The sequence below is a fragment of the Heterocephalus glaber genome, unplaced genomic scaffold, assembly GCF_053883595.1.
Source record: "Heterocephalus glaber isolate CG9 unplaced genomic scaffold, H.glaber_assembly_v1.0 deba00001481, whole genome shotgun sequence".
NCBI lineage: Eukaryota > Metazoa > Chordata > Mammalia > Rodentia > Bathyergidae > Heterocephalus > Heterocephalus glaber.
The window spans coordinates 18,226,390-18,244,581 of record NW_028258317.1 but is presented as its reverse complement, the minus strand read 5'-3'; the positions used below and the strand labels follow the sequence as shown (position 1 = coordinate 18,244,581).

The 18,192-nt window shown below is 43.6% G+C and overlaps 2 protein-coding genes and 1 pseudogene across 4 annotated transcripts in view; 2 read left to right on the top strand and 1 right to left on the bottom strand.

The window, feature by feature from the left end:
* Kif24 (kinesin family member 24) overlaps positions 1-506 on the bottom strand; it is a 99,218-nt gene extending 98,712 nt beyond the window's left edge. The window contains exon 1 of one of the 2 annotated variants that reach the window (XM_021252972.2): positions 334-506. The gene's annotated coding sequence lies outside the window, so the exon portion shown is untranslated. The remainder of the gene's footprint in view (positions 1-333) is intronic. The other variant, XM_013069672.3, reaches the window with a different exon arrangement.
* Positions 507-632: 126 nt separating this feature from the next.
* Positions 633-16,299, top strand: Nudt2 (nudix hydrolase 2). Of its 2 annotated transcripts, none has more exons than XM_004838415.4 (3): positions 633-820; positions 12,696-12,829; positions 15,719-16,299. In XM_004838415.4, the coding sequence occupies exons 2-3, from the start codon at positions 12,703-12,705 to the stop codon at positions 16,033-16,035; spliced, it is 444 nt and encodes a 147-aa protein (XP_004838472.2). In that variant the 5' UTR covers positions 633-820; positions 12,696-12,702; the 3' UTR covers positions 16,036-16,299. The 2 variants fall into 2 exon arrangements, with proteins under 2 accessions (XP_004838472.2, XP_021108635.2); XM_021252976.2 differs by having other exon boundaries at positions 662-820; positions 12,689-12,829.
* On the top strand, positions 2,279-3,468 carry LOC101699512 (CBY1-interacting BAR domain-containing protein 1 pseudogene; annotated as a pseudogene).
* Positions 16,300-18,192: the final 1,893 nt, after the last annotated feature.

Sequence of the window (18,192 nt, the reverse complement as noted above, 5' to 3'; positions counted from 1 at the left end):
CCATATGGAAGAAGGGAAAAGAATGGAGTTCACGTAGTACACAACTTAAAACCAAAACCGAAGAGCTCTGAGAGGATGCAGTAGGTATGAGTTCAAAAGCAAGAAAGACTTCATGAGGTGGCGTTCAAGACAAGTGAATAAGAACCACAGATGTGGGGATAAGAAGTGGGAGAGTTGGTGAACAGTCTGAAGAACCGGGAAAAACCAACTTCCCTCACAAACGCCCGTTTCTCCACGCGTTAGGCAAGTGTCAGGCGCACCCTCTCCCGAGGGGCAGGCGCCACCGCTACCGACCGGCTATGTTCAACCCTGGTTCCCCCTGCCCATTCTCACCTCGAGGGCTTCAGAACTCCTCAAGGAGTCCCATCAGAGGACAGAAAAAAAAATGATGCCTTCTGAAGAGAGCCCTAAGGCCTACGACCCGAGCACTCAGTTACCCGCGAGTTTCAGACTACAGCCAGGGCGCATCCCCATGACAACGCCGCCAAACGCCAGTTCGAACGCCCGCGCTGAAGCCCGCGCGCCGGCAGTCCTGTACACGGACCAATGGGCATCCAGGGATCCCGTGACGTAACCGCCTTCTCCAACAGAAAACCAATCAGAAATCGGAGAAAACCGTGGGCATTAACTCTTCAACCAATTCTTCTGCTTGAGCGAAGGTCTCGCGATGTTCTCAGCGAGCCAAAGGCACTCTAGAGGCGAGAGAAAGCTCCTGTTGCCCAATTCTGTTGGTCCCCCGAAGAGCAGTTGAGCTCTCCTGATTGGTTGGTGTACTGCCGGTCTCCGTTCAAGGCCCACCTCCTGTCTCCGTCGGCTTACGGTGAGTAACCTTTGCGAGAACCTGGATTTAATTTTCTGTGGAGAAGCTGGGGTTTGGAGCATTGGGAGTCTGCCACTGACTAACCTCCCTTCGCTGCAGAGTCAAAGGTTGACGCACCGTTTTCCAGGAGGGCTTAAGGCGTGAATTGGCCAGGCCTCAGTCGCACGCAAGCCCTCGTTCCTGTCTGCACTGGCGGAATGGGCTGGGCTGTGGTGGGGTTGTGGGCTTCAGTGGTCCCAGGAACTTTGCGTGCTACCTTCCAAGTGACGAGGCGAGTCGTTAGAATCTCAGTGACAGACAAGGTCCAAGTTTACGGCCTAGCAGTTTGGAAGCTATACCTCTCTTCCCTGGGTCTGTTTTCTTTGTTGTCTGTTAAACCTCACCTGCTTTCCGAAAGAGATTTTATATTTTCTAATTGCTTCACTCGTTGAATTAATAACGACTGTAGCAGAATATCACGCGAGAGTCTCCGCCACCTTAAGGAAAGGAAAGGCTGCAACAGCTTAAACTGAATGCAACCAAAGTGTCAAATGTTAAATCGCTCATGTAGAGTGGAAGTTAAGAGCTGTGATGGGAGGCAGGCAGGCCTGTGTTTGAATGACTATCCAGGCTCATCTCTGAGCCAGTTTCCTTTTTCCTCTTGTGAAAAATGACAGTAATTCCCCAGCGGGTTGCAGTGAAGATTAAATGAAATAGTGAAGGTAAAGCATTCGGCACAGTGCCTGGCAAGTAGTGACTTCTCAAAATATGGTAACTATTATCCTCATAATATGAACAAACATACTAGCCAGCTTGTATATAGCCTACAGCTTAGTTACTATCATCAACTATATACTCAATTTAGCTCAAAACTTGTCAGTTAAGGAAAAAAAGGCAATTCTTACTAATACGGAAACAAATCTATTCTGCAAAAGAGAAATATTTACCTAATATCTATATTAAAAGTAATTTAGGGCCTGGGATTTAGCTCAGTGGTTCAGGCGCCTACCTCACAAGTGCAAGGTCCTGAGTTCGATCCCTGGTACCAAAAAAAAAACAAAACGGAATTTAGTTGATCTTGTACATCAGGAATATACATAGTGTAGTAAACAGAGTTCCTCATCTGTTTAACAGAAAATATGTTTGATAACAAAATTTTATTGATTCAGCAGTCAATAAAAGTTAAAGGTGTACCATTAAAACAGATTACAGTTGACTTTTTTTGTACTGGGGATTGATCTCGGGACCTTGCGATTGTGAAGCAGGAAGCAGAACCACTGAGCTAAATCCCAGGCCCTCAGTTGACCTTTTATAACCCAAGAATAAGAGCAACCCACATATTTTCAGTACCTCTGATGTGTTAAACCCTAAAATAAATTCATTTTAAACTCCACAACCATGAAAAATGGGTGTCATCTTCATTTTATGAATGATGGAGTGTCTTGCTCTAAGTTACAACTAGCAAATTTGATGGATTGGTCTTTCTTACTGCAAAGTCAGCCATACTTTTCTGCATTGTGTGACACTTTCTGACTGAAAGAGGGTGAAATGTTTGGAGTGACAGGTTGAACAGGGAAATTGGGAGGGAAGTAGGTTGCAGAAGTACATACCTTGCGGGCGTCGGGTGCCTGGGAGCCCCAGTCATTGGGCTTCAGCCCCTGGCTCCTGGCCGTATGCGAGGCAAGATGTTAAGGCACACCCTGGAAAGCCAGGATGCTCAAACCAGACAACTGCAAGATGCTGTCACAAATGTAGAGAAGCATTTTTGGGAGCTGGGCCAAATCTTTGCTGCTTATGTGCAGAAAACTGCCAGACTGCAAGACAAAGCAGACCTGGTGAATGAAATTAACATGTATGCCTCTAGAGACCCCAAATTTAAAGCAAGGCCTGAAAAACTTTGCTGATGAGTTTGCCAAATTTCAGGATTATCGACAAGCAGAGGTTGAAAGACTTGAAGCCAAAGTGGTTGAACCTTTGAAAGCTTATGGAGCAATTGTAAAATTGAAACGGGATGATCTCAAAACAGCGTTAACAGCAAGGAATGGAGAAGCTAAGCAGTTAACTCAGTTAGAAAGAACCCGGCAATGAAACTCATCTGATCAACATGCAATTTCACAGGCAGAAGCCTAATTACACATAGCTTCAACAGATGTTGTCCAAACAACTCGTCATCTGGAGGAAACTATTGACAATTTCGAAAAGCAGAAAATAAAGGATATCAAGAATGTATTTTCAGAATTTATCACAATCGAAATGTTATTTCATGGCAAAGCTTTAGAGGTCTACACTGCTGCCTACCAAAATATACAAAAGATTGATGAGGATGAAGATTTAGAGGTTTTCCAAAATTCTCTGTATCCACTAGATTATCCATCTCGTTTAGATATTGTAAAAGCAAATTCAAAGTCACCTCTTCAGAGATCACTGTCGGCTAAGGGTGTATCTGGAACAGGACAGGTATCTTACCTGTCGATTAAGAAAGGATCAACATGCAGAAGATGATGAAGATGAAGAGGTAGACTTTACAGAAGAAAATTAATTTTAAGTTAATTTCCACATGTCCATTTTCATTTTAAATGACTTGAAAACTTTATACTCAATAAGGAAAAACTCAAAATCCTACCATAAATGCAAAAATAAAGGAAATTTATGCTGATCAAAAATTAAGGTTTAAAAAAAAATTACATTTCAACAAAAAGAAGTACATACCTTGGGTACACATTCCTTTTCTAATAGAAAATTTCCACCTTGGGATTTGAAGAGATGGGATGAAATGGTCGCAGAACATTAGACCTAGTTTCCATTTATCTTGAGATCGATTTATAGCACTTCAAGTTTAACTTGTCCGTAACAGAAACTATTAGCTTGCCTTCTGCCCCTTTCTCTACACAGTCACCTCATCAAACACCTCTCTCTCCCTTTCCCTTGGATTTAGGAAATCTCTCTCCTTTAGACAATAAAACACCAATATTGTCAATTGTTACTTGAAATATCTCTCAGATTTAGTCTATCCTTTCCTTTCTCACAGCCTCTGCCTTAATCTAATTCATGTAATTTTGGTCTTTTGAAATAGGTTTGGAACTGGTTGGTTCCTTTGCCTCCAGACTTTTAATTTCTTCTCCACCTTGCTTGCTGCCACTTGTCTGTGTAAAATGTCAGCCTAAGCCAGGTGTGGTGCCATATAACTGAAATTCAGCACTCCAGGAAGCTGAGGCAGGAGGATCTCAAGTTCAAGCACACTCTGAGCAATATAGAGACTCAGTGAGATCCTGTCTCAAAATTTATTTTTTTGTGTGTTTGTTTGTTTTTGGTACCGGGGACCGAACTTGCACTTTTGAGGCAGGTGGCGGAACCACTGAGCTAAATTCCCGGCCCCCTGTCTCAAAAAGGGGCTGGGGATGTAGCTTGGTGTAAATGCCCTGTCTTCAAACCCCAGAAACATTTAAACAACAACAAAACTAGATGTGATGAATGCCTGTAATCCCAGAACTCTGGGAGTCTGAGGCAGGAAGATTGCAAGTTCCAGCCAAGCCTGGGCAGTTTAGCAACCTAGTGAAACCTTGTATCAAAAAGAAAACAGCAGCCAGGTGTGGTGCCACACACCTGTGATCCCAGCACTCAGGAGGCTGAGGCAGGAGGATTGCTGTGAGTTTGAGGCCAGCCTGGGCTACATAGTTCAAGGCAGCCTGAACTACATAATGAGACTCTGTCTCAAAAAAGAAAAGAAAAGAAAAAGGGACCGGGGGTATAGCTCAATGCAAAGTCCCTGAGTTTGATCCCCAGTACTGCCTCCCCCCCACCAAAAAAAATCAATTTGACCAAATTACAGCCCTGCCTAAATCTGATCAAAGGCCTCATTGCCTACAGAATATAAACTAAACTTTACCAGTGGAATGTCATTTTGTGTTAGAGGGTCTTTTCACATACACATCCCTTTATTTGGAATGCCCCTTGTTTCCATTTTTATTATGCCTGGAAAACTCCTAGTCATCCTTTAAGGTCCTTCTGAGTAACCCCTTTGACATAAGATGTCTCTTCAGTATTATTTCATCTTACATGTCTCCTTATGATGCACAAAGTACATGGTAACTTGCCTGAATGTCTTCCACTTTCACTAAACTAAACCTCTGAAAAGTCAGGGTTTTGTAGAATTTTGCATCTATATCTACCCTTCAATCCTGTCACACTGCCTGTTGGGCACTGTAGTATTAATTTCATATCTACTCTTCAATCCTCTCACACTATCTGTTGCTTAAGAGGAACTCGAAAGACATTAAATGAGTAAAGGAATACTGTACCTTGAGGTTCTAATTTTAGAATTCCCCAAGTTTGCTTCCCAGAATTGAACAGCAGATGGCACTATTAGGCCACTAAACAAATCTTCCCTGAGAATTTTTGTCCAACCTTGTCTGACTTTGGCCTCATCCCAGAATCCAGTATGCCATTACAGGTGAAATTCCTGTTTCCTTCCTCAGCCAAGTAGCAAAGATTGCAAAATGACTCAGCGGCTTGATTTCTGTGAGAAAGGATTGGCAGATATCCAAGGATAGGTGCAGTTGAGCTCTTTTGTCTCAATTTATTCATGTAATAGGGGTCTTTTTTTCTTTTTTCATTTCTTTTTTCTTCTCTTGTTGTTATTATAAGATAGAACTTTATTTATGGATGGGTGCCTCATTGCTGCCCATTCCAAAAGGGGAGAAGGAAACTGGCTAAAACTAGAGAGATGATGGTGATGTGGGAAGTGAGAGAGAGTGGAGAGATCACTCTGCCCCTGAGTTGAGCTTCTTCCTCACAGTGAAGTGGCCTGAGCAAATTTTCTGGACACCAGGGCCTTATGTTAGATGTTTTTGTGCTTGTCCAAGGCTAGTATCAAGAAAGCCCAGGCTGGGCGTGGTGGCACACAACTATAATCCCAGTACTTGGGAGACTGAGGTGGGAAGATTGACAGATCAGTTCGAGGCCAGCCTGGACTACATAGCAAGCTCAAGGACAGCTGAACTACATAGCAAGACCCCACCTCAAAGAAAAAAAATACTGTTTCCACTATCTTGGTGCTTTTGAATCCATAGGCTACTGGCTATGGCTTTGAACATGGGAGTTTTAGGGTCCTACTTTCCAGAAAAGAGCAGTGGAAGCTCTTGTCAGATAGGCACTTTTAGTGGCGTTAGGCTATATTGTCCCACTCCAGAGTCTCCTCTGGTATCCAACACACCAGGACCTTCATATACTTTTCCCTCTTCCCACCTAAAACCTGTTAGTGGAAAGGATCCCAGTAGACATCTTAACCTCCAGATGATTATAGATTAGAAATTTTGAAACTGAAAGTGATTTTATAAATCATTTGTGTGTCCTCTTTCAGACCCATTTGTGGCCCAAACCCTATTCTTTCATTATGAGCAGAACTAGGAAAGGAAAACAACAACAACAAAAATACGGGCTTTGGAGATAGACTTATTTGGATTCAAATAATTGCCTTGGGCAAGTAGTTTAACCTTTCTTAATAGATCAGTTTCCTCATAAACTGGAGATAATAACGCTTGTCTTGAAGGGTTGTCTTGAGCATTAGAAACAATAGTTTAAAACCCTTGCACAGGGCTGGGGATTTAGCTCAGTGGTTTTGCCGCCTACTGCGCAAGCGCAAGGACCCAAGTTCGATCCCCAGTACCAAAAAAACCCTTGCACAGTGTAGCTGACACAGTATTTGTGCTCTATTCATAACATGGTGGCATGAAGCATTGCTTATCCTTAAAGGGATTTAAGCTCAGTGGTAGTTGGAGCACTTGCCTACCATGCTTAAGGCACTGGGTTCAATCCCTGATACTGCATAAGTAAGTAAGTAAATAAATAAATGTATATTTACAAAGACTTTTGGGGTTGAATTGTGCTTGCAGTAGCACTCTGATTAATTTGCTGAATACATTGGAACACATCAGTGTAGCACTTTATAAATTCTCTTTTGGCACCAAAGTCCTGAACCTCCTAGGCTGTAAGGAGATTCTATCTATAGAGAAAGCCAAGAGCACTTTTCCTTAGCTTCTGGAACCTTCTGATGACACTGAAGGGGTTTTTGTTCAGGTTTTCTCTAACCACCTCAGGCACTCTGCCACTTTTCTGAAGTGTGAATTGCCTGCTGTCAGCCTAGAGGTCTCACCTCTGCAATCCTGGCTGCAGGCATATTTGCATATTGGATGCTGTGTTCTTTAACCCCCTGAGGTTTGAATCCACTTGGAATCTGTGTCAAAGCTGGCTGCTCTCAAACCCCTGGACAGTTTCAGCTCCCTGGTCTTCAGAAAACCCCCAACAATAGCTCCATTGACTTTTATGTAAATGGCACTCTTCAGGAAAACACTGAGCTATTTCCCAGGGCCCCAGAACAAACTCAAACATTTGTTTGAGTGGGAGGTGGGAAGAGTGTTCTGTTGAGTCAATGAACATCTGTTGAGAGCTGTTGTGCTGGGTCCTAAGGAAACAAAGCTCATAGTCTGGCTCTTCCCTGCTATAGGTACCAACAGAGATTTACTGTGCAGGTATGCATGCTTATGATGGCTTTGTTCTGTGTCACTTGAACTAAGCTAGAAATGTGTTTCCAAGGATTCTCTTCCTATCCCGTTCCAGGTCAGCACTGACCACAAGAAAATTTTGTGCAAGATTTAGAAAGCCGACAGGGGATTTAGCTCAGTGGTTCCGTCACCTGCCTCACAAGCACAAGGTCCTGAGTTTGATCCCTGGTACCAAAAAAAAAAAAGAAAATTTAGAAAGCTGAACTGAGTAGCAGCTAGTACACTGAAGGACAGAGCTGGGTATGAGGCATAGTGGCAATGCCCATGCTTTGATACTGGTCTGCCACTTATAGCCTCCTGCTTCTGTGAACCCTGTAGTAGAAATTTGTGATGTGATTACAAACCAGAAAGCTGTGTAGAGAAGGTAGCATTTGAGAGAGATAACTAGGAAGGTGCCTATATAGTGTATATGGGGGAGGGAGAAATTCTAGTAAACAGCTGGCTTAAGGCAAGCAATTGAAGAGGAGTAGAGTTCTGCCTTTCTAGAAGCATTATCCTTTTAATGGTCCATAGCACAAATGGACGCTGAATTTCTGATTCTAGCTCTTCTGGTTCCATTGAGATGAACCTACATAATTCTTAGATCTGATTACCCCTAGTGACATTCATTGAGGTACATTCTTGTTAGTCTATACCCTTATCACTACCCTACAATTCTCCCCTCACCCCAACTCCTTGCCAAATGGGAAAATATTGGCATGGTGTCCACTCATCTGTGGCTCCAAATGACCACCCACACCCTAACTTTCTTGTCTCTTGCAGGCATGTTTACTTTCTCATGCTGTATTGGTGGTAGCAGTGTATAGAGGAGTGCTCCAGAGCTTCCTTTCTTAGGCAGGGAACTGTGTCCTCTAGTCTTAGAACCCTAAACTTATCTAAGGGCTCCAGCATTTATTCTGTGGAGCTCTACCTGAGGAAAGAGCAAGGTATATTACATCTGTCATTTCTAATACTTTCTGGGCATTTTTATAGGAAAGGCATGGGATCAATTACCTGTTTCTGTTTTTTTATTGTTGTTGTTTTTAATTCTTTTATTGGTACATTGTAGGTATACAACACAATTACATTTCTCATTGGGAATTGTACCTTTACATAATGCATCTTGGTTCTTATTTTTTCCCCATTCCTAGCCCTCCCTTCACCCCCTCCACCCTTCCCTATTTACAAAGACTTTATTTCCATTTTTTCCATTTCTCATCATTTTTCCTTTCCCTTCTTTCCTTTCCCCTTCCCCTCCCACTACCCCTACCCACTCTTGATCTTTGTTCTGGACTACAGAGGTGAGGATTCCATTGTTCAGTCTTAGGCAGATGTTTGAAAAATCTTTAGACAATGGCTTGCCATTCTACCAACAGGTAGAATTTTTCCAAATATGTTGGAATCCAGAGACAGATTCGGAAGGCAATCATTCAGTTTTCAGTATGTATACAAGCAGACTTGAGTCTGTTTCTGTTTGAACTGTGAACCAGAAACTTACAAACTTTGTTCTCCAGTTCTGTAGTGACAGAGTGCTTCCTTTTGGCTTCCAGAATGGGAAAAGTTTTCGGCATAAATAAGGAGTCCAGGGAAATAGAACATAATGTTTAATAAAAGCCTACTACCACTTTACATATGAATTTTTAACTCCTAAAAAGATCTCATACATATTATTCTGAACCATATTTTTTCACTTAAAATGTCTGACTATCTTTTCTAATAAGCAGCACATTTAGTTCTACTCCATTTTTAATGGCTTCACAATATTTTACCATAAAGATGTACTGTACTTTAATGATTCTCATATAGATGGATATTTGTTTCTGCTTTTCTTTCTGATACTGCAAAAAGGTTATAGCAAACATCCTTATGTATATGTCTTGTGGGGTTTTTTTTCCTTATGTATATGTCTTAAGTATGTATTTCTGTATGAAAACCCCTAGAAATGGAATTTCTAGGTCTAGAAAAATGTGCATTTTGTTTTGATAATTATTACCAAACTACCTTCCTAAGGGATTATTCCACCAACAGCATATGAGAGCATAGACCAGGGGTGGGGAACCTATGCCACAGGTGCTGCAGCTGGCTGTTTTTTATCATTGAAAGCTCTAAAAGGTTCACCATCACTGGCATAGACGATTTCAAAACCCCTCATTTGAGTTCATTTTCAGTCTTAAAAATGCTTTTTGCTGGGCATGGTGGTTCACTCATAATCCTAGCACTCAGGACCTGAGGCAGGAGGATCACCACAAGTTCAAGGCCAGCCTAAGCTACATAAGTCCAGGCCAGCCTGAACTGCATAGTGAGACCCTGTCTCATACACAAAAAAGTGCATTTTACAGGTTTAGGAAGCTTTGTAGGGCTACAAATTTAGCTTGCTGGTAGGGCACTTGCCTCATATGCATCAGGTTCTGGGATCAAGCCCCAGAAAAAAAAAAAGTTTGGAAAGGTCTTGGTGTTGGATGTTTGGTTTTCTGATGAGAAACTGCTCTTCCCTAAAGTAACACTGCCATTTACAGTATCCTTGGTCCTGAGAATTGCCCTAGAACAGGTTTCAGTTTGGGCCTGACTTTTATGCCTTTGACATCCTTGATCTCATCTCTATCGAGTGCCAACAAGAGTGCTGTGGATGCACCCATGTTCATAGCAGCACAGTTCATGATAGATAAAACTTGGAAGCAACCCAATTGCCCATCAACTGAGACTGGATAAAGAAAATGTGTTTTTTTTAATAAAAAAGAAACTAGAGACATTTATAGCTAAATGGATGCACATTGAGGCAATACTCTTAAGTGAAATAAATAGGACACACATGTATAAATACTGAATAGTTTCTCTAGTGTGAGAAACTGAAAGTGTAAATAGGGACTAAAAGGTGTAATAGATAATGTGAAATAGGAAGAAAAGGTGTAAAGGGGAGGGGGGAGGGGGAGGGGAAAAGAAAGAAGGGAATGGAATTAATATGAGAAAAAGAAAAAATGGAAACAGTCTTTGTAGGTAGGGAGGGATGGAGGGGTTGAATGGAGGGCAGGGGAATGGGGAAAAAATAAGAACTAAGATGGATTATGTAAGGGTACAAATTTCCAATGATAAATGTCATTATATTGTATACCTTAAATGTACCAATAAAATTAATTTTTAAAAAGAGTGCTGTAGATAGCAGCAGCCCCTCTGCATGAGCCCTGCTGTCACTGAGCTGCAGCTCCTTCAGCCCTGCTTGCATGATCTGGGACTTCTGCTGCCTGCGCCACTCTGCCAGGCCTTCACTGTATTTAAGTATTCACTGGCTTTCATTTGCTTTTGCCATCCTATCTTAGGACCTTTGCCTGTGCTGTCCCCTCTACTTGAACCACACTCTCTCTCCTCTTTTCCTTTACTGATTTATCATTGATTCATCCTTTGTTCCTATGCGCAAATATCCCTTCTTTCAGGAAGCCTTGCATTATCCCTCAAAGTTAGGCTGCTCATCACATGTTTTCCTCTGTAGTATGTACCTTATGGCAACTACTTTTTAAATTTGTTTGATTAGTCTGCCTCTCCCACAAAATTATTAGCTGCCTGAGGGCAAAGACATAGCACAGGGCTTACTTAGCATGACAGATACAACCAACCACAGATGGAAAATACTAAAAAAAATTGCATCTGTGCAGAACATCTGTACAGACTTTTTTTCTTGTCATTATTCCCTAAACATACAGTGTAACAACTTTTACACAGCATTTATATTGTATTAGATATTATAAGTAATCTGGAGATGACCTAAGTATGCAGGAGGACGTGTAGGTTATATGCAAATACTAGGCTATTTTATATAAGAGACTTGAACATCTGTAGATTTTGGTATCTTCCAGGGGTCGAAGCAGTCTCCCTTAGATACTGAGGGTGACTGAATGTAGTAGGTGCTCAGTATTTATTGAATGAATGAATGAATGAATGAATGACATGAATGTTTCTGTAGCATGGCCTTAAAAGATTTTCCATTTTTTAAAAATTAATGTTCTTTGTAAAATTCCAAATAATACAGAAATATATGGAGTAGAAAATAAAAGTTTCTCAATAATCTCATCTTCCAGAAACCACTATTAATGAGGCATATTTTTCTGCACATATAGAAATGCCAGATGCAGTTGTGAACACCTGTAATCCTAGCTACATGGGAGGCGGAAGCAGGAGACTTGCAACTTTGAGGCCAGCCTGTCTCAAAAAATAATTTTAAAAGGGTTGGAGATGTAGCTCATTAGTAGAGCACTTGCCTAGCAAGAGGCCCTGGGTTTCTTTGGCTTAGTGCTGCTCCCCTAAAAAAGAGAAAAGGAAAATATGTATATCTATTGAGTGCATTATTCAAATTACTTTACAAAATTTAAATCAATGAGTCCTCACAGCAACCCTTTCAGGTAGAAGGTTATCATCTCATCTCATAAAGGAGGAAACTGATGAACGAGAGGACACACAGCCAGTAAGGGTCAGAGCTAGAACCTGAAACCAGGGCCCAGATTCATGCTCTTGACCACTGTGTTAGTTTGCCTCTGCTGAGGTGAGAAAGAGACTTTCTGCTTCTGCCTGTTTGAACTTTAGATTTGGACCATGTGAATGTCTAACATATTTAAAAGCCTAGATAGCTGGGCCAGGTGGTACAAGTTTGTTATCCTAGCACTTGGGAGATTGAGGCAGGAAGATCATGAGTTCAAGGCCAGGCTACAGAATGAGGCCCTGTCTCAAAAAAACCAAAAGCAGGGCTGGGAATGTGCTATAGAGTGCTTGCCTTGCATGTGCTAAAGCCCTGGGTTCAATCGCCAACGTCTCAGAACAACAAGGATAACAGTAAAAAAAAAAACAAAAAAACCCACAACAAAACGAAACATGGATAAAATAAAAGACTAAAATATCAACAGAGTCTTTTGGTACACTAAGCTGCCTGTTTTAGGGAACCCCTCTAAGTCTTCAGAAACCCCATTGCTGGATCTCTTAGTTTCAGGGGCTCAGGATGTAGGTTGTAGGTTTACTTCCAAAGATCTCCAGTTGTATGACAAATACACACTAGTCCTGTGTTTTGCAGGGAGACCTGGAGGACTGAGGTAGAGGCCATACTGACTGAGGGTAGTTGCCAGGGTCCTGCAGATACACATGAAGGTCTTGTCTCTGATTCCTGGGTTCCCTCCACTGGCCCTCGGAATGCTGCCATTTTCTGTGGGTCATGAGATCACTGTTAGCTAGTGTGTGCTACTCTCCAGCACCGGAGTGCTACCACCCCTCAGGGTAGATATTCTTGTTTTGTGTAATTTACCAGTATTACCAACTTACCAGTATTACCAACTTACCAATATTACCAACTTACCAATACCTCTGTGTTGAGTTCTTAGATAAACTATGGCCCTGAGAGCATGTGGCTTGATCATCTTTCGAAGACACCTTATTCCCAAGATGGACAACAGTACAATTCAGTTTCTTCTGCTACAGGCATCAGATGGCATTCATCACTGGACCCCTCCTAAAGGTGTGAGGCCGGGGGGGGGGGGGGGGCTGGGTCTTAAATGCCAAACCAAAAAAAAAAAAAAGCCAAACCTTGCTCAGAAATACACCCTGTGCCAGGCATGGAACCATATGTGTAATCTTAGCTCTTGGGAGGCTGAAGTGGGAGGATCACTTTGAGTTCGAGGCCAGCCTAGGCTACATAGTGAGTCAAGGTCAGTCTGAACTACATAGTGAGACCCTGTCTTAAAAAACAAAAACAAAACAATAACAACAAAAAGAAATCCACCCTGCCCGACCCCATAAAAGGCTTGTTTCCCAGTGACTGTGCAGTAGAAGGGTGTAGGGTGGGCAAAAACACTTGATCCTTTCTACATACAAGGTCTCCAGGCCAGAGCAGAGCAGGAAATAGAATTTTGTGACTGAATCCTATGGCAGAAGCAGCAACTGTTTTTTTTGTGAATATCACTGACCAGAGCTCTGGCCTCTGTGGTGAATGACTGGGGAGGAGAAAAGTCGCTAGGGTAGGAATTGAACTGTGTGCCCACCTCTTTGGTCTTTGAGTTTTTCCTCTGTTAAAAGATTTGAGGGGCCGGGGATTTAGCTCAGTGGTTCCGCCACCTTCCTTGCAAGTGCAAGGATCGAGTTCGATCCCCAGTACCAAAAAAAAAAAAAAGAAGGATTTGAGTACAAAACCCCAAGTTTTCTTCCAGACCTGTCTCTGATTTCATTTGATCAAATTCCCTTGAATCCTTGTTCAGTATCCCTATCACTAGGTTTCTCTTTTGAACTAAACAGCCAGGGAATATGTGTTCTGGAGTATTTCTAAACATACTTGTATTTGGAATTAGAAGGATGGAGAGGGTGGGTTTCCTGGTAATACATTCATCTGCAGACTGGCAGAAGTGGAGCTGTCAAGACCATAGAGACTTTAGGATTGCAGTTTGGCCAGCCACCTGTGCTCTGGGTCCATCACTCAGCACCTGGGTGGAGTTGGTTAGGTCTCCAGAATGCAAAACAATGAGGCCTAGTGGCCTGGGGCAGGCAAAGATGTGTTTGTTAGCTGGCTGGCCTTCATCCACCCACATTCCTGACCCTGCCTCTTACAAGTAAGATAGAGGTGAATGTGGTGGTGCATTCCTGTAATCCCAGCACTCCCTGAGGCAGGAGGATCACCACAAGTTCAAGGCCAGCCTGTGCTACATAGTGAGTTCAAGGCCAGCCTGAACTACATGGTGAGACCCTGTTTCAAAACTGCCTGCCCCCCAAGAGTACAATAGATTCCCTCAGGTAGACCTGAAAGAGAAGCCAGGCCATGTAGGGAGAAATGGGGAAAAGAAGCCATTCTGGGCAGAGGACAGTGGCATCATCCCAGCAGGCAAGGACAGACTGTGGCCCTGGCACCTGCTGGGATGAGGAGCCCAGAGTGAACAACCCCCAGACAGAAAAGGGAGCAGGGACTGGGATAGGAAGGGGTGGACAAGGATATAGAGTTGGAAGAAAACAAGAAAATGGTAACAGGAAACAAATTTTTGCACCTTTGAGCTACACTAAGGAGAAAAAAGGTGAAGAAGAGACAAGTGTCATAAATACTATGAATAGGAATATTCACACACATCTCCTGATTGCCCAAGTCACACTGCATGGTTCCTCTCACTAAAAGTCATAAAATAACTTCTAATCATTTCTTGCTTGAGCTTAGGTAGACATTATCATTGATGGGCAGAAAACTGAACAGATATTCCTAGGAGGAGTGTACTCAAAGACAGGTTGAAATAGAGTAGTTCAGGCTGGCCTTGAACTCACTATGTAGCCCAGGCTGGCCTCAAACTTGGAGCAATCCTGCCTCAGTATTCGGTGCTAGGATTGCAGGCATTCCTCACCACGGCTAGCAGAATGGGTTCTTTAAATGCTAAGTTGCTGGTTTTCTGTGTAGCAAAAACTACTTTAGATCACCACAATGTGGACTCCTGGGAAAAAGGACTGGTAGGATATAGCTCCATCTCCAATCAAAGAGGGGAACAGCTAAGGATTCTTGCTCCCCACGAGCTCCTGAACCAGGAGACCCCCAGTACTTTGCCAGAGCCATGAGTAGACAGAGGAACCCTTCTTTCCCAGAGCGTCTGGGCCCCTTTGGGCAAGCTGAGAGTTTGTGGGAAAGGCCTAGAAGTAAAGCTGAGGGCTGCTACAGTCTGCAGAGCTTCAGGTTCTCCCACAACAGTTTCTTGGCAGCTGTTGGCTGCCAAATTGTCTTAGAACTGGCTCTCAACTTGTCCTTAGTCTAAGTTCCCACCAGGATTTTCCCCATGAAACTGAAACCTGGTCTTGCTCAGTTAGAAAGATGAAAACAATTTGGAAAAAGCCTGATGGCTACTTGGAAACAGCTGCTAGTGTAGCAGCGCAGGGTTTTGAGCCTGTGTGTTGGCCCCCGGACTTTGGGATGTTAAGTCCTCACTGGATTTTAAGCAAAGTACTCCCTGTTCAGCTAGCCCCTACCTTGCCAAGAAGGAACTGCCCCTCTTTGGAAAACTTGCCTTAAGTTCTCCTAGGGAAAAGTGGTCCCTTAGAACACAGGAGGAGCAGAGCTCCAGTGAATAAGAAAGCAGAAGGCTGAGGGAGGCCATCTCACTTTCCGCTGAAAAGCAGTATTCTAAACCTGACCTGCGAAACACACGATGTGTTTCGCTCTGCAGAGGAGTGCGAAGGGGGGATTGGTCAGATCCAAGAACCAAACACTACATGTCTTGCACCCCTTCCCAGGCATGTTAGGATATTGCCAACCTCCAAACTTCCTTTAAGCCAAGCCTCCTAGAAAAGTCACCAAAGGTATTAAATCATACAGCCTGGAAAAATCCAGCACTAGAAACTGTTGACGACTTCCCTTTTCTTTTCTTTTTTCCTTTCTCCTAACCAGGCCACATGGACCCAGGAGAGAATGACTTGGAAACAGCCCTGAGGGAGACTTGGGAGGAAGCAGGCATAGAAGCAGGCCAGCTGACCATCATTGAGGGGTTCAGAAAGGAACTCAATTATGTGGCCAGAGGGAAACCTAAAACAGTCATTTATTGGCTGGCAGAGGTGAAGGACTGCAACGTGGAAATCCGCCTCTCCCACGAGCACCAAGCCTACCGCTGGCTGGGGCTGGAGGAAGCCTGCCAGTTGGCTCAGTTCAAGGAGATGAAGGCAGCATTCCAAGAAGGACACCAGTTCCTCTGCTCCACAGCATCCTGAGCTAATCAGAGCAGGCATTTTCTTCTATGGCATCCTCAGGGCCTTCTGAGATGAACCTACCCTCAATTTAATGGAAAGATGTACTGGTCTGGTTTGTTGTACCCAAGAGGAGATAAGTTAGTGAAATCACCTTAGAGCTCTCAGAAGAAAACAAATAAGAATTTTAGCTGAGTGAAAAGATAAAGGAGGAGTAAAAATTATTTTTAAAAGGCCATACCCAGTAAGTACATTCTTCTACTTTATAAATAAACCTCAAGCTGCTTACTTGTCTTTCCAATTTGTGTGTTTATTTCTTAGACTCTTGGGGGGGGGGGTATTGGGAATTGAGCTTAGGGCTTTTGCTCTGAGTTTCCAGCCCCCCCCCCTTTTTTGGTACCGGGGATCAAACTCAGGACCTTGCGCCTTCGAGGAAGGCGCTCTGAACCACTGAGCTAAATCCCCAGCACCAGCCCTTTTTTAAAAAAAAAATTTGAGACAGGATCTTGCTAAGTTCCCCAGTTTGAGTTCCAACTTCCAATCCTCCTGCGTCAGCCTCCCAGAGTGCTGGGATTATAGACATGTGCCACCACACTCAGCTATTTCTTTCTAGAAGAAAGCTAAAGTGAATCAGAGCTCTAATCTTAATCTCTGGATACAGGGAATCCTGTACCCAAACACTATACCCCAGAAAAGCTAAGGGGTAAGGAGTCAGAATGGGAGAGACCCAGGACTGCTAGGGAAACCCTTCTGCCTCTGGAACTCCAAGTACCCCACCCCCATTAGAGTGGGCCAAGACTGACCTATAATAGGATTTCCAAACAAGTGGGACTGGAGCACAGAAATTGAGTTTGCTTATTCACTGATCAATCTTTCCCCAGCACCAGACACATATCTTGTTGGTACTCTGTAAATATTTCCTTAATTAGAGACCCAGGGAATTTTGGGTGGCTCTCCAGGTCACAAGAGAGAAAATAGGCAGGCAACCCTGGACCAGTCTGTCCTCAGCCCCAGCCTGCCTTCCAGAGTGATAAGCCTTGTCAGCAGGACTGAGGTCACCAGGAACACGCCCAGGCTCCTGGGGCGCTGCTGGGCCACCCAGCAGCCACATCACTGCACCTGTTCATTTCTCACCTGCAGCTTCCCCACCCCAGCAGATCCTCACCATTACTGTTTCTCTTTTCCCATCCCTGTCTACTCCTCCCTTTCTCCACAACTCTACTGCAGGATTTGCGTCTCAGCCTTCTTTTCCCTTGCTACTAGGGCTCAATGAATGCAGGGGCAGGTGTCAGATCTTACAGCCTTTCCAGAAGCTGTTACCAGCTGGGTGCATGTGGATTTTATTAGAAGGTTGTTACCCAATGAGGTGCAGAAGATTGGAAAGGAAGGGGCACTGGCAAAGGTCAACATGGATTACCAGAGTCAAGAACAGCCACCCCCAAAAGAAGGAGAGAGAAGTCGCCCAGAATGTAAGCAGGCTTCCAGATGTTTCCAGTCACTGATTCTCTGTGCAGACAGGGCAAAAGTACTAGTGAACAGGATCTTGGAGCACAGCCAAGGATCTAAATGGCTTTGTTCCTCGCCCCTCTGAGCAGCACTCTCCAAAGGAGGCCTACTGCAGGAAGTTTTTGGAGCTTAGTATTCTCTTCCAGGCCAGCAGGGACCATATCCCACTGATTTAATAAATGCCTGCTGGGCAGTGATGCCAAACCACAGACAAGCTGCTTCCTAACAAGGCCTGGCCAGCCCTGCGCTTTCGGAACAGAGGCTGTGAAATCTCACAACTCTAAAACCTCATACATCAAAGTGGGAAGGAACTAAGAAAATGACCTAATTTTGCTGCTCATTTTTACTGTTGGGGAGATTGAGGCTTATAAAGGACAGTGGTCTTGGCAGTTGTCTGTATATGGGGTACTTTGAGGATGAAGGGCCAGAGAGCAACCGCTTTACAATGTATGACATAGCTATGGAATCATTCCTCTGGCATCACAGCGTTCCAGCAAAGCACAGGTACTTTAGGGAAGGGATCTCCCATAAATTGTACTCTTCAAAGCAAGGTGGGGCTAGGCCATGTTATGGAAGGTGAGTGAGGATAGGAGAGTGGAACTGAGATTGGGATGTGGCAGGCGAGTAGGTTTAGCTATCATTGCTTTGCTTTTGGCCTGCTGGCTGTGTTCAACC

Bases quoted from the DNA above. Each gene is read 5' to 3' on its own strand.
- Nudt2 (XM_004838415.4), top strand. From the start codon at position 12,703: ATGGCCCTGAGAGCATGTGGCTTGATCATCTTTCGAAGACACCTTATT. The intron at 12,830-15,718 runs GTGTGAGGCCGG...TCTCCTAACCAG, and splicing joins TCACTGGACCCCTCCTAAAG to GCCACATGGACCCAGGAGAG.